The sequence below is a fragment of the Bidens hawaiensis genome, unplaced genomic scaffold, assembly GCF_021521415.1.
Source record: "Bidens hawaiensis isolate Kalapana, Puna unplaced genomic scaffold, B.hawaiensis_p1.1 tig00060159_1, whole genome shotgun sequence".
Lineage (NCBI taxonomy): Eukaryota > Viridiplantae > Streptophyta > Magnoliopsida > Asterales > Asteraceae > Bidens > Bidens hawaiensis.
Window position 1 is genome coordinate 15967 of NW_027500847.1, and position 15512 is coordinate 31478.

General features: G+C 34.7%; 1 protein-coding gene across 1 annotated transcript; it reads left to right on the forward strand.

Annotated features, from left to right (window-relative positions):
* Nucleotides 1-308: 308 nt before the first annotated feature.
* Nucleotides 309-5222, forward strand: LOC143602946 (armadillo repeat-containing protein LFR-like). Its single transcript, XM_077079900.1, has 8 exons — nt 309-518; nt 1597-1766; nt 1847-1962; nt 2672-2925; nt 3529-3634; nt 3711-3849; nt 3938-4065; nt 4823-5222. Exons 1-8 carry the CDS (start codon nt 335-337, stop codon nt 5076-5078), a joined length of 1353 nt encoding a protein of 450 aa, XP_076936015.1. The 5' UTR covers nt 309-334; the 3' UTR covers nt 5079-5222.
* The last annotated feature ends 10290 nt before the right edge of the window (nt 5223-15512 follow it).

A 15512-nucleotide genomic window follows, 5' to 3' on the forward strand; every position in this document is an offset into this window, starting at 1 on the left:
CATGACCTTACTGTAACATTTTTTTATTAAGTGAAATACATTTTTACTTTAGTATACTTTGTTATTATGCTCTCTGTTATTAGCTTATTATACCTTATACTCGTTAGTCGCTAATCGAACAGTGAACCAAAGACTAATAATTAATTAAGATTAATCAGATTGAAGTCCGCCTTATGCACATATACCAATTATATATATAAAATCTTCAACCTTGTCTGATTTTATCGATACTTAACGGGGTACCGACTAACGATTGATCGGCTCCTTGGAACGATTTTAAAAATAACTTAAACCCATCACACGCGTGTTTGTTTGTACGAAAAAGAAAGGAGAGATGCAGAAACGAGAGCTGGGTAAGCAAGGCGGAGGTGGTAACGGTGGCTCCGGCACTCCGGCGGCCAAGAGAGGCCGTCCCATCGGAAGCACCGCCAGCAACATGGCAGCTGCCGCCTTGGCCGATTCCGCCGCGCCGTCCACACTCCTCGGCCCCTCACTCCAAATTCACGCTTCTTTTGCTGGTCAGTCAAAACCCTAATTCTCTTATTATCACACTTGTATCGTTCTCCAAACATTATAATTGGTTAGATACTGCTTCCTTAGACTTAATTCACATAGATTGTGTTGCTAATTTGCTTCTAGGGCTTGATAATATGTACGCATTATCTTATAGTGTATAATGCAATTATAGAATATACCTTATCTTCTTATAACATAATGAGCAAATTTTTTTGAAGATGATCAATTGAAGGTTGAAATCGTACAATGCTTTAAATACATCTTTGTTTCATACTACTCTTGTAGGAGATTGACTGATATACTGCAGTGGCTGCTAGTATTCGTATGCTAGATTCCTTCTTTTGATCGTAGGTGCCACTGTTTTGACCTCAGTTTCATTCTTTCGGTAGACTAGGTTGTTTTGTTTTGGCGAATGGTGAATGAAGAGCAGTAAGATTAGTTTGAGTTTCTTTGAATCTCTTGGAGACATCTTGTTCTCAGTCATATTGGATTGAAGCAATATTTCTTCTGTTTGTTTATTAACACTGCAAGCATCTATTTTTAAATATAACAAAGAGGTTAGAGTCTAATAGCTGTCCCACACAGTCTCACTAATTAAGTTAGTTTCTACCGTTTTCTCTCTTGAATATTGATTATATCGGTATCTTTTTCTTTAATGTGGACATAGTTTTGATCTCGCAGTTTGACCGCGTGATTTTTAAAACTCAAGCCACTTTTCTTTAAGATTTCTACACTGGTAAAGTGAATAGAACTTGGATAGTGAAGTTAATAGGTTAACAAATATTTCATTTAAGCTTCTTTTTAAAAGATTTTAAAATCAAGCTACTTTTCTTCAAGGGGTCTTCTTCTAACAATGGTCAACACTCTCATTTTCTTAATTGCCTTGTGGTCAACACTACCATTGAAAGCCTTAATCTCTAAACAGAAGTAATTCCTGGTCTTACGTTATAGTCTTGTTCTTTTTTTTTTTTGTTTTTTTGTTGAAGTTAGACATGCAGTTTGTTACAAATTCATGATTAATTGATTAATAGCAAGAGAAGTTGGATAATTTCAAATTTAACCCTTCTTCCTCTTATGCAGATCAAAATACTAAAAGGATTGTTCTTGCTCTTCAAAGTGGATTAAAAAGTGAGCTAACATGGGCACTAAATGCTCTAACGTTACTTTCATTTAAAGAAAAAGATGAAGTACGGAAAGACACAACTCCACTTGCAAAGATATCGGGATTACTCGATGCTCTTCTCCAAGTCGTATGTTTATTTCTTCATCTTTAGTTTTCATATAATGTAAAAACCACTATTTATCTTATATAAATTTTGTACAACAACAGATAGACGATTGGCGTGACATCTCTCTCCCAAAAGAGCTTGTAAAGGCACCAAGAACACGGTCACTAGGTGTTAACTCCATTGTTACCGGATTTGGAAATGATGTACCCCAAACAAAGTAAGTTTCATGTAGACTTGTAAACAAACCGAATGAACACGAACGGAGTGTGCTCAGGTCTGTTCGTATAACTTTAATCGAACAAACGATTGGTCCACGAACAATTAAACGAAAAGGGTTTTCTTGTTCGTGTTCATAAGTTAAGAAAATGAACATTTTCGTGTTTATGTTCGTTCATGTTCGTTTGTTAAAAGCTTATATGAACTGTTCACGAGCGTAAACGAACGAACAATTAAACGAAAAGGGTTTTCTTGCTCTTGTTCATTCGTTAAGAAAATGAACATTTTCGTGTTTATGTTCGTTTGTTAACAGCTTAAATGAACGGTTCACGAGCGTAAACTAGATTAAAGTAATTTGAGGTACATTATGTTGGACCTAAATAGTTATTAAAACTAGACTAAGTTGTAATGGGTCAAAAAAATCTAAAGAACATAAATGAGAGTAAGTGAACGAACATAAACACATTTGTATGAACGAAAGCTCCATAAAATAAATGAACAGACGAGACGAGACATGTGGTCATGTTCGTTCGTTTAACTAAATGAACACATTTTTCTGTTCATGTTTACATAAACGAACTTTCCGCCAAGTGGTTCACGAACTGTTCACTGAATGTTCGGTTCTTTTACATTTCAAGTTTCATGTGACTAGTGACACGTGAACGGTTTCTTTCTTTTTGTAATCTTGAAATTTGTTCTTTTTATGGCAGCATAGGATCTGGTCCTGTTTCAGAGTTATCCCTGCAGAAAAAAGCAGCTAAATCTCATCCGTCTGATTGGTGGCTTTCTGAAGACGGTTTGTTTAATCTAGATGATGAAGGCCGCGCTGAAAAGCAAATGTGTGCGGTTGCTGCATCAAATGTTTTAAGGAATTTCTCGTTTATGCCTGACAATGAAGTCATCATGGGTCAACATCGCCATTGTTTGGAAACAATCTTTCAATGCATCGAAGACCACGCTATAGGTAATTAAAATACACTATATATAACACATTAATATTTTTAATAACCATTTTTAAATACTTCACTCAAAAGAAAAATATATTTGTTTATTCTTCTGACTAGTAATTAGGTCTGTAAATGAACTGAAAGTTCAGTTAGCTGTTGTGCTGGAAGTTCGTTTATGTATGTTTATTTACAAATTGAACGAGCATGAACGCATGCCCTGTCCGTTCATTTTTGTTTGTGAATGTATGTTTAGGCATTCGTTTATTTGTTTCGGCCCGTTGCCCAATATAATTGAGTTTAGTTTATGAAATGCAGATATCACCTATAACAAATTAGTCAAGTTTTATTTATTTTCTTGTCCCGATAGATTAATGTTCAGTTTACTTTCAATTGGTGTTAGCAGTTAGCTCAGTTATGTTTGCCTATGTTTGCTCTATGTTATGTTCGTTCGTTTACGTTTGTGAACCATTGGCTTATACTCTTTATGAACGAACTGAACATGTTGATTTAATTAACAAACATACACGACCAAGAAAATCTTGTTCATTTTGAATTTTTTGTTCTATCGTTTGTTCGGTTTGTTCACAAGCCTAATAGTAATGCATCTTCATTGTTGACAGAGGATGAAGAACTTGTAACAAATTGTCTTGAGACGGTTGTGAATTTGGCTCCACTTATTGACCTTAGAATCTTTAGCTCATCAAAACCTTCTTACATCAAAATTACGTAAGAATCTTAATCTAGCTTATTGTCATTTTTATATCTTCTTTAAATAATATATTGTTTTGTCTTATAAAAAAAGTGAAAAAGGAGCGGTTCAAGCAATTGTGGGAATATTGGGATCGTCTATAAAATCGTGGCATTGTGCGGCTGCAGAGTTAATTGGGCGTGTGATAATAAACCCTGATAATGAACCGTTTCTACTTCCTTTTTCATCACAGGTTTTATAGTTGCTTTTAATTATTTGTAGACTTGTAGTCTCGTATTTTGGTTAATTATTAATCAAATATTTGATGGTTTTGCTTGCAGATTTACAAGAGGTTGGTTGATCTTTTGAGCCTGCCGGCTGTCGATGCACAAGCTGCTGCAGTGGGGGCACTTTATAACCTTGCAGAAGTCAATATGGATTGCCGATTGAAGCTTGCTAGTGAAAGATGGTAAGCATATCTTTGTTTGTTTAACTTTAACCGCACAAACTATCGAAAGCTAACAGTTAAATGAACAGGTTTTATTGTTCGTGTTCGTTCACTAAGAAAATGAGTGTGCTTGTGTTCTTTTATTTGTTTTCGTTAGCTAACAATGTAAATGAACAGTTCATGTACGTAAACGAACAAATAAAACTGAACATAGATGAGTAAACATGACCGAGCTAAAACCATATAAGAGTAAATGTGAAGAACAATGTGTAGTGCCTAAAAAATTAGTAAAACAAGACTAATTTGTAATGCCCCTAAAATTTTAACTAAGTATATTAATGAACAAACGTAAACGAATTTTTAATTGAACGAATGAGACATGTTCATGTTCATTTGTTTTTTAATGAAACGAACATAAACTAACTTCTTGCTGAATGGTCTACTGCATGCCAGTTCATTTACAGGCCTGCATGTCAGGTTGAGCTAAAACACTTTTAATTTCTTTAATCAAAGAGTAACTAGCATATCAAATATGATTTATAAAAGTCATACTATTTCATTAATAATCTAACATTTCAAATAAAACAAAGCATTTAAGCTTAGTTTAATCCACTTGACCAATTTGATTTGTTTCTAAGCCATTTAAGCTATTTTGAATTTTTGATCATATTATGACACGTGATTTAGAAAGGAAATTACTGAAAAGCGAACCAAATTGTTATTGGGTTAAACTAATCGGTTACTAAAACTAACCATATGCATTAACTTAAATGGTCAGGGCGGTTGACCGGCTGTTGAAAGTCATAAAAGCACCACATCCGGTACCAGAAGTGTGTAGAAAAGCTGCAATGATACTAGAAAGCTTAGTTTCAGAGCCACAAAACCGGCCTCTGCTGTTAGCCTACGAGAACGCGTTTGCAGAAATCTTGTTTACTGATGGAAAATATTCCGACACATTCGCTCGAATATTGTTTGAGTTAACATCAAAGCCCAATAACAAAGTGGCAACCGCTCGCGGCATTTGGGGCATGTAGGATTTGGAGTTTGCAAGTTAAAACTGGTATGTTTCTAACATGTACCTCTAGTGCTTGTAGTTTTAGATTAAACATGGATTTGATACCTTTTTTTTATAATTGTTATTATTGTTGTACTAGTTGTGAGGTGTTATGAGTAAATGTTGCGGGCCTTAAGCTTCTTGCTGGCACTTTTGGTTAAATTAAATATGGCCATTCAGGGGAAAAAAAACCAAAGAACAAAACAGTTCAACCTCTTTTATCTACTTGGAATATTTTTTGGAAGAGTTAAAGTTCGTTAAACCAGTTATAACTTGTGCATTCAATTTGAATCATTCGTTTGGTTGATAAACAGCTCTTAGTCATTCTAAACCACCAAAATGAATTGCCTATCTGTCTACGTTGACAACTAAATCTATCATCTAACTACCTTAACCACCAAGTCCGACAGCAAACGATGATTTAGTCATGAAATAAAAAAAAATTAAAAAAAAAAGACAATGTTCAGTGAACCATGAATCAGCTGGATGAACGAGTTCATGACAAACCCTAGGTTTCATCCTCATTCATTTAAGCTTTCTTCTTGGTGGTATACTCAATGCAGGGGTGCAATCGAACAATGACAAACCCTAAAGATTTGGTGGTGGTGACAATTTATTCATCGTTTCCCTTCTTCTACAACTGTTTTACGTTGCGATCAAATAGTAGTGAGCACTGGATCAATGGTGGTCAGCCGACGCTAGGAGTGGAGTATGATGGTTTGTCAGCTTATAGATGTGTCAACGTAAAACACCTCGAGAAATGTATATGCTGTAAAAAAAGATCATTTGTTGACCTACTTGTTGATCTTCACTTGAATAACTTCAAACACCCCCAAAATCGTAGTCAACTTTTTTTTTTTTTTTTTTTGTAACCCTTCTATCGTCTTTCAAAACAACCCTTCTAGTGATAGTGAGTTAGCCATCAAGGTTATGCAAAATATGTAATGTAAGATGAAGGTGATCTCACGTATGCTGTTTACGTGATTTACCTCTTTCATGCTTATCGTAAGAATGATTGATTAGGGCCCTTAAGACGCGTTACCCAAAATGCCGAAAAGGACTTGAAAACATCTTACAATTTGTACTAATTTCTCTAAAAGCATAATGTCACATTTTCTTATAAGAAGTCATATTCACTTGACTTGCAATGAAAGGTCTCTTTTAACACTTCAATGCAATCGGCCATAGAAAACCATTTATTCAAAGTGGTTCATCTTCCAAAAAATGGGCTGGTACGCCCAATACTCTCATGTCATGTTCACATATGATTAGTCATCCTCTAACACGGCCAATCTCAAGAGAATCCTTCAGTATTTTCAACTCGCATAGGGTCTTATGGTTATTTCACCAAAAGCAACATTATTGGTATTGAAGTAGTAATTGATCGAGGAGGTAAACATATTAGCTAACTGGATTCACTCTTAAGTCGGTACCATTTCGTTCATTCTCCATGCCATAAAGAGTTCATGTTGCTTCATTGGATTGTATATACTGCAAAAGCCGAAATCAGTGGAGCACATTTTTCCTCAAATGACCGTTTGTTATGTAGGCGTGGAGTCGCATTTCATGGTGGTCCAGTAAGGATTTGTCACAAGCGAATTATATTCATAATATGTTGATGAAGCTGTTCATATCTCCAGTCTCAAAAGGGTAAAACAAGCTATAGCATGCGATCGTTTATGCCACTATATGGTTTAAAAGACGTCGACATACTCATGGATTCGCCACAGAACGAAACACAAGAACTATTGTTGGACTAAATGGTGTCATGTAACTAGTTATTTTGTTTTTTATATGTATGTTCGGTTTGGTCATTGGTGAAGCACCCTGCTGGATTGGTTTATAAAATGATCTGTTGATAAATTAAAAGAAATAAATTATTTAATAACAGAAAAGCATATTAAAAATAAATCAGTCGACCATAAACTTGTTAGGGCACTTACAATTAGGGCTGTCACTTTTACCCGAAACCCAACCCGAAAAAACCCGTACCCAGTGATGGATCCAGGAAATTTTTTTACAGGGGTCGGAAATCCCAAGGGTTAGTTGTCTATCGCCAAATATTATTTTTTTCGGTACCTTCATGTCAGGGCGGGATGGGCGGGTCACATAAATTAAAAAGGCAAAAAAAATTTAATTATAACAAATAAACAAAATTACGTCACCGCCAGCGGCGTAATGAGACAACAAGGCCTAGAGCCGGTGCATTTTTTGCAAAACCGTATCAATTTGTGGTGCAACAAAAATATGAATAAACATATATTTTATATTTTTATGTACAAAATTAGCGAGAAAACTAAAACTTTTGTGTGTGTATGTATATATAGATAAAACTAGTTTGATCATCCTGTGTTACGAGAGTTTATTTAAAGTTTTGTTTTTAATCGTTTTCCTATTTTATGATGATTATTTTATTTTTTAACGTAGTTTTGTTTTAATTTAATACATATATATTAGTTTGTTATAATATTTTTTTAACGTTTGGGTTTTATCAGTTTGAGATGTTTAGGTTTTTTAGATTTTTAACCAACAAACATAAACGAACTCGAGCATGTTGATTTTTTTAAATGTATAAACATGAACACAAATATTTGTCTAATGAAAAAAGAGGTGTTGATGTAGTTGACGATGGTGTGTAGTTTTGGAAGTTAATCGATGATGGAGATGATAGACCAGCAACGAAGAACATGTAAAGTAGATAAATTAAATTAGGGTTTGATAATCAAAGTGCTTATCAATAAATGAGATCTTATAACCCATTTGAGGGCTATTAGAGTTTGGTAAGACACATAACCCGCGTAAATTATTCTTTGATAATTAAGGAGTTATTTTACAAATAAATGAGATGTTATAACCCGTTTAAGGGTTATCTGGGTTTGGTGAGACCCGTGAAAATTATTGTTTGCTTATGAAATAGTTTTACAAATAAATGAGATGTTATAACCCATTTAAAGACTATCCGGGTTTGGTGAGACCCATACCCGCGAATTCGAGTCAAATGTATGAGAAACCTCCATTTATAAATCAAGCAATCTGGTGGCTCTAAAGAATGAGGGGAACAACCTAAGAGCGACACACAGGATTTTATGATAGACAATTATATAGATAGTTAGATATTAAGTATAAATAAAAAACTAGCCAAAAATAATCCTAGTGAGGTGGGCCACAGACTCACACTAACCCAAGAAAGAAAAAGAAAAATATTAATTTATTTATCAAAAAATGTGTACAGCACGGTAATTATTATAATAATGATTTTGTGTCTTCTCCCCCAAAACTCCAATCCGACTCCCCTGCAACTCCACACCGCCGGGAAAATATCCGGCAGTAGTCCTTCTCCTTTTTATCTTTACGACTTCTTCTTCTTTTTTTAGTATTTCACAGGGGTCGGTGTAAAAATTTTACAGAGGTCGTTAAGGATTATTTCGTATATATAACACTAATTATATTTTTATCACAGGGTACGGCGACCCCTGTGGCTAAGCTGTAGATCCGTCACTGCCCGTACCCGAACCCGAACTGTCACAGCCCCCGACCCCTATACCCGGGAGGGAAGCCGTGAACATTGATCGGTGGTATCGGTGTTTATTAAATTATTTTACTGCGGAAAATTTCATCAGAGCCGTAGTTAGGAAAAATGATCACAGTTATAAAAAACACCATGATTATTATTATGATAAAACCGGGAATTTAATCCCTTTTGATACAAACATAAGTTTTATAGGGTTAAACTCTAATTTACAAAACACGTTTCTTTATTCTAGTGACAAGCCACTTATTTAAGCTGGAAGCCCGCAGGCATCATTCCTTTGTCTCTAACAAGTGACCTTGAAACATGTTTAAAATATTTGATCAGCAAGAAATACTGGTGAGTACATTCATTTGTAAATGACACATTTTACAGTTACAACATTAAGATGTTTTTGCATATGTCTGCTTACAAATTACCGAAAGGTACTTGTCACTCGACCGTATCTATGACTGTGGTCATGTTACTTATTGGCTAACACTTGTCCAATAAGTAACGTGTAATAGCCCAATAGGCAAGCCTTGTATACAAAACCCCACAATACCAGTAGTAACCATCCCGTAAGTCTATAGAGACTTAATCACTGTAATGTATTTAAAATACTTTTAAAAATATATTTGAAAATATTTAGACCATCTGTCATGGGTTTTATAGGTTTTGAAATCATCATGACAGTGTCGGAAAAACAGTTGTCTCACGCAAATGTGAGTGGTACAAAAACTCGAATGTCTCACCTTGCAGGTTTACAATTAAAGAAAACCTTCTGGTATTAAGCACCTAGGATAAACACAATGTAGTATCACTAGATTAGTATAAAACCAACAATCATAACGATAATTACGAGAGTAGAAACTTTACACGATGGCACAATGTCATACCTTAACAGGTAGAGCTTTTGGATTTGTGTATGTTTCTTTCGATCGGATAGGATATCGCTACGACAACTCGGTATTACACCCTTAATATATATATATATATATATATATATATATATATATATATATATATATATATATATATTATGTGTGTGTGAATCTAGAGAGAAAGAAAGTTTTTGAGTGAAGAATTACTGTCTCAAGTTCAACCTATTTATAGCTAATTTTGGACCCCATCGCGGTACGCGATGGCCATACACAACGGTCGTCGCGTATCGCGAAGAATCTCGTAGTTATGACGAGTCAGCCCTAGGCCTGCTACGTGGCACGCCACGTGGCAAGCTACGTGGCAAGCTACGTGTCTCGTCTGCATAACCTCCACGTCGCGGTACGCGATGGGTAACTCAAACCCGTCGCGTTTCACAATGGAAGGATTTTTATTTTTATTTTATTTTATTAAAAATCTTAATTCCCAACAAAAATACTAAGACGGCCCTTAAGCGGCTCGCGGAAGTGAGAAGAAAGATGCGGGCGTGCGAAGTGCAAAGTGCGCCATCAAAGCGCCACATTGCGCCCATCGCACTTCGCCCGAGCCCGTGCGCATGCTTCGCACCCTCCGCTAGAACCACTGGGTGTGATATGTCTTATAAGAATATTAACATATAAATTTTCTTTCTTATAAAGAGCTCACTAGTTTGTTAATCTAGCGATGTGGGACAAGAACTTACAAACTTATTTATACTATGGTGGTTCCTTTTCCATTTCTTTCCTCCACCAATGTGGGATGGAATTTTCTTCACTTATCTCTTTATCCTTTATTTGTGGTTTGTTATACGAACTAACCCGAACCCGAGAAGAGACTAACCCGAACCCGAATCGAAGTAATTTGGGTTGGTTTTCGGGTTTGATTTATAAGTTTCGGGTCAACCCGAAGAACCCGAATAAACTTTTAATTATGAAATTAAATATATATTTAGGTATAATATGCTTAGTCTTAGCCACTAATGTTATCAGATGATGACCCTAATCAATTGTTGTCATTCCAACTATTATGGATTGATTGTTTATTATTAATTATGTTTTTCGTTTATTACTAATAGCAACCGTAATCGAACAACCGAATCACGTCCGATTGAAGAAGATTATGGTTCGAGTTAGTTAATTAGTCTTGTACTTCTTTTGAACTGTTTTATAAAGTTATATTGATTTATTATTTGATTATTTGCGTTACGAGTAAAGAATAATATGTTGTTTTAATTTTAGCATTGAAGTTTTTTAATTTTTTTTGTTTTTTGTTTTGTTTTTTCTAGGATACTCGAAACCCGATTAACCCAACCTGAAAAAACCCGAACCCGAATTAGCCAAACCCAAAAAACCTATGATGGGTCGGGTTTCGGGTTAAGATTTAAAACTTTGAAACCCGAAGAACCCGACCCGAAAAACCCAAAACCCGAAAAACGAACCCGAATAACACCCCTACCTACGATGGATCTTTAATGGATTGGTTTACACATATATTATTATTAATTATTATATTATTAAAACTCCTTATATTCTAGAATAAATAAGAGTCTCGTCATCAATGGCGTATGAGAAGAGGTACATCGTACATATCTTTTAATATTGAATCAAAGTTCGTATCTACCACCCCTAACTCCCTGCAACCTCAACTATACAAGTTGAATATTACATAAAACAAATATTTGCTTTATAAAACACATTTTCATTATTGTCCTAAAATAAATAACTATGCTCTACATTTTTAACTTATTACTTACAATATTAACGTATTTAACTTTAATAACACTTAACTTTATTTGAAGATATGAACCCTAAATTAATGTTCTTAAAAAGTATAAACCATATATAAAAAAGTTAAAGCAAACCACGTACATAAACCCACGCTTTTTAATTTAACATGTGACACCCCACCCAAATGGGTTTTGCATAAGCAGTTTAGGAACGATATGATAATATGTGCCACAATTTTAAGATGAGGATAAGGGGCATGCTGATTAAAAAATGGAAAAAAATAAATAAAAATAAAAAGCATTGTCCCTCCTACCCTAGCTCTTTTCTATCCTCAAAATCAAGTACATTCCTGATTGTTGATCTGAAGCAAACTACACAAATCGGCTAACTAGTTTGAGATCTACAGGTTGTTCAGTATTCGTTGTGGAACAAGGTGTTGCGATGGAATAGCCACAATTTGTAGCGGTGGCGATTGCAGTTTATTATTTTCATGGGAGCATGGGCAGAAGAAGTCTTTGTGTTGATTTATTTCTGTGCTAGATTATTATTTGTGTTGATTTTAATACAGTTTAGCAATGTGCAAGATTTTTTAATACAATAATCAATGTACTGGATTGGATTTTATTGCAGTACAACTATGTGCTAGATTTTTGTTTGTTTCACAATACAATGTTCTAGTCCAAATCAACTGATTTTGCAATTAGTTTTTCTTGATTGCTAATTTTAGACAGTTAATGAGTCTTAACTTTGCCACCAAAGTGACATTCCTTAAAGATGGTTTTGGCGTTTTGTTGTATGTTGATGTAACATTTAACTACATATAATCTGTTTCATTTTAATTAATTTGATTTCTTATTTGAATGTGTAGTTAAATTCGTTGCATACTTGCATATATGCAATATATTGTATTATAGTGTATATTACAATTTAAGGCCTCAATTCTTTTGGTTTTGGAACAGATAAAATCATAAAAGTAACAAACACCCAGTCACCCAGGCTAGTATTAAACATCAAATGTTCTTCACGTGTATGTTTTTCCCAAGCACCAAGTTTATTAGTTGTTAAATTTGTGCCATCCACATGTAGTAACTAAATTCTATAATTGCAACACGTGTAGCATTTTGTTATTTTTAATGTACTAAAATGTGTTGGGTTTTTTGTTCTCAAATTTATGTGTGTTACGTATTTAGCCAGGTGTTGGATTTTAATACAACAAGGTAATGTGCTGGATTTTAACGCAACATAAAAATCCAGTTTATAAGTTTAAGTATAAAAACAAAACAAAAAAAATCTATAATCTATAAATATAAAACCAAGTACAAAAATACATCATGAAATGTTTAGCACAAATAGTGTAGCACCAAATCATTTTAAAGATAAAAAACATATGAAAAATTTTGTAATGTAATTTTTTTAAAATAATGAAATATGGCAATGAAAAGCTAAGAATTATTCTTAGCTTACTTAGGCATAGTTTTTCTATCTAGAGACCCCTTTATATGTGTGTAGAGGGTTGCTAATGCGTGAAGCGGAACAAGGGCGCGCACAAGACGTCTAATTTTTTTCTTCACCATAGTTACGCGTTAAATTAAATAATTATGCAATACACACACACACATAATTCAAGGCCGGCTCCGAAAAGACGAAAAAAGTTTTGGGCCAAAGGCGAATTTTTTTTGGCCTTAACTAAAAGAAACGTTTTGTTGGGTTTAAACAATTTAATTATAAATGAGCTTATTTGATTATGATTTAAGTTGTGTAAAAACTTTTGTATAAAAATAAGCTTAAAATTGTCTCAAATAAGACTAGAACCTACAATCTTTTGGTTAGATGTCTCTATTAGACCAAGCTAATGGTTATGTAATTGTGTTGAAACATTGATTATACACATGTTTTTGATAAAAATACATATAATTTATTTTTTTGAAAAAAAAATCGGGCCTAGCGAGGTGTCGGGCCTGTGGCCGTCGACTACCTTGTCATGCCTCAAAGACAGCCCTGGATACACACATATATATATATATATATTATTTGTGTAATAAAACTTATATAATGTTAAAACTTTTGTTGAATGTTTAGAATATTTATAAAGATAAAAGAAATTATAATACTTTACTATTTTATGTTTTAAAATTAAAAAGTAGATTCAAAAGTAGAATAGTTGAATCTATACAGTAATACTCCATCCGTCACATTCTAATTGTCCATTTTTCCAGTGTTTTAAAAACCGGTTTAAACCGGCCGGTTGAAACAGTTAAACCGGATTTTGCATAGCAGGCCGGTATTTTAAGTCCGGTATTTTTCACCGGTTTGCTAAAATATCGTACCGGCGGTTTTTGTCTAAAATACCGGTTTTTACCTGCAAACCGGTTTTAAGTCAGAGAATTTTTTGATTTTTGCGGCCCATATTTTTTCAATATTACTTTTAACCCAACGATTAACATTCAAACGTGTAAATTTTAGGACTATTTGTTTAAAACTGAGTGCTTTTGCATTATTTTTTTTTTAATATAGATTAACTTTTGGATTATTTTTTGTTATGGAATCATTTAGTTTTTGGTTATTTTAAAATTAAAGTTACATTTATTGGAAATTATAAGGTAAATTATTCAACCGGTTGAACATCCAAATATAACTCGGTTCAACCGGTTGTACCAATTTCTAGCTCAGTCCGTACAAGTAAAATACCGGTTTTTAAAACATTGCATTTTTCCATTTTTGGTTGTCCCAATTTAAATGTCATTTCTATACATATAAATTAATTTACAATTGTGTCCTTACTATTACATATACTAGATGTTTCCAATTGTTTTTAACCATAATAACTTAAAGGACATTATTGTCATTTTACAGCTCATAAAATAAAATGATCAAACATTTCTTAATTTGTGTGTTTTGAGTCCCATGACATTTAAAATGTGACGGGGGAGTATATTTTATGTTTTAAAAAATATTTTATTATTATTTCCTTGACAGAATTACAAATTTTGTCCTTTAAAAAAAGCCAAATTACGGTTCGTGTCCTTTTCTAAGTTTCCTTGCAGGCGGTGTACTTTAAACTTTTTTTTTTCTACACGTTATGTCCTTTACGCTAACTGGGTTAGAAAAACTCAGTTAAATGCCCTCACGTGAGGCGCATGTGAGGGCATTTTTGTCTTTTCGTCTACTGGTAGTTATTTATAATTAAAAAATAAATTAATATATTATAACAAAAATAAATAATAGATATTAAATAAATACTCTCTCTCTCTCTTCCCGTCTTCTTTCTCTCTCTCTACTCTCTCCTTCCCTCTCACTACACCAACACCACCACTACCTAACCACCAAACCAACCACCGTTCTCAGCCGTGACCACCACAACTACCATCACCAAACCAACTCCCTTTCTTCTTAAGTCACTGCTGCCACTTACCATATTGCCGGAGATCTTGCCCTCTACTGGCTGCCGCACCTCATGCCATGACTCAAATCCACCACCACCGTGACTCCTACTCGATTTCACCGATGAAACCCCCCACGCATCATCGTCAACTTTCATCTTGTGCCCTAAGTCATCGCCGCCCCTACCCCAAATCGATGAGGTAGGGTACAATTAGCACTCCGATTTAAGTGATTTCTGCCCAATCGTCCATTGTATGGCCGGAAGTTGAGCGGAGTTAGTGTGGTGCGGGATGATGACACGGGTGGTAGGAGGTATGGTGAGTAGAGAGACGGTGAAGGTATGTTGATGAGAGAGACATATGATTATTGATTTGTTGGTGGGTTTTTATTTTTGGGGGTGGTGGCCGGTGATTATGATGGGTTGTGGTGGTGGTTCACATATGAAGAAATGAAGAAGATGAACACGATCTGGGTGTGGTGTGATGCTTCAATATATTAGAATATTGATTTTATATTTATTTTAAGTTTCTATAAACTTACCACACACTTTGATACCTCAACGAAACCCTATCGAAACCCATTCGGAATCCAAACACACCGGAACCCTATCGAAACCCATTCACTGTCTTTCGGTCAAAAGAGAAAGGAAGATGGTGAATCTTGGCTCTTCGATTTAATGGCGGTGGAGGTTTGCTGGATGAAGAAAACCATACGGAGAAGGGAATGGGAGGTAGAAATGGTGGTGTTTGCGGAGATGGCGGTTGGAGATCGGATGGTTGTGGTTTTTTGGTGGTGGTGGTGGTGTTCATGGCTGTTGGTAGTTGATGGAAAGGGAGATTAAAGAAACACAGGGAAAGAGGAAGAAGAAGTTGCAGGG

Coding starts and splice junctions, on each gene's coding strand:
- LOC143602946 (XM_077079900.1), top strand. CDS start 335: ATGCAGAAACGAGAGCTGGGTAAGCAAGGCGGAGGTGGTAACGGTGGC. Junction 3,635..3,710: donor CCTTCTTACATCAAAATTAC/GTAAGAATCTTA, acceptor TTATAAAAAAAG/TGAAAAAGGAGCGGTTCAAG. Junction 3,850..3,937: donor TACTTCCTTTTTCATCACAG/GTTTTATAGTTG, acceptor TTTTGCTTGCAG/ATTTACAAGAGGTTGGTTGA.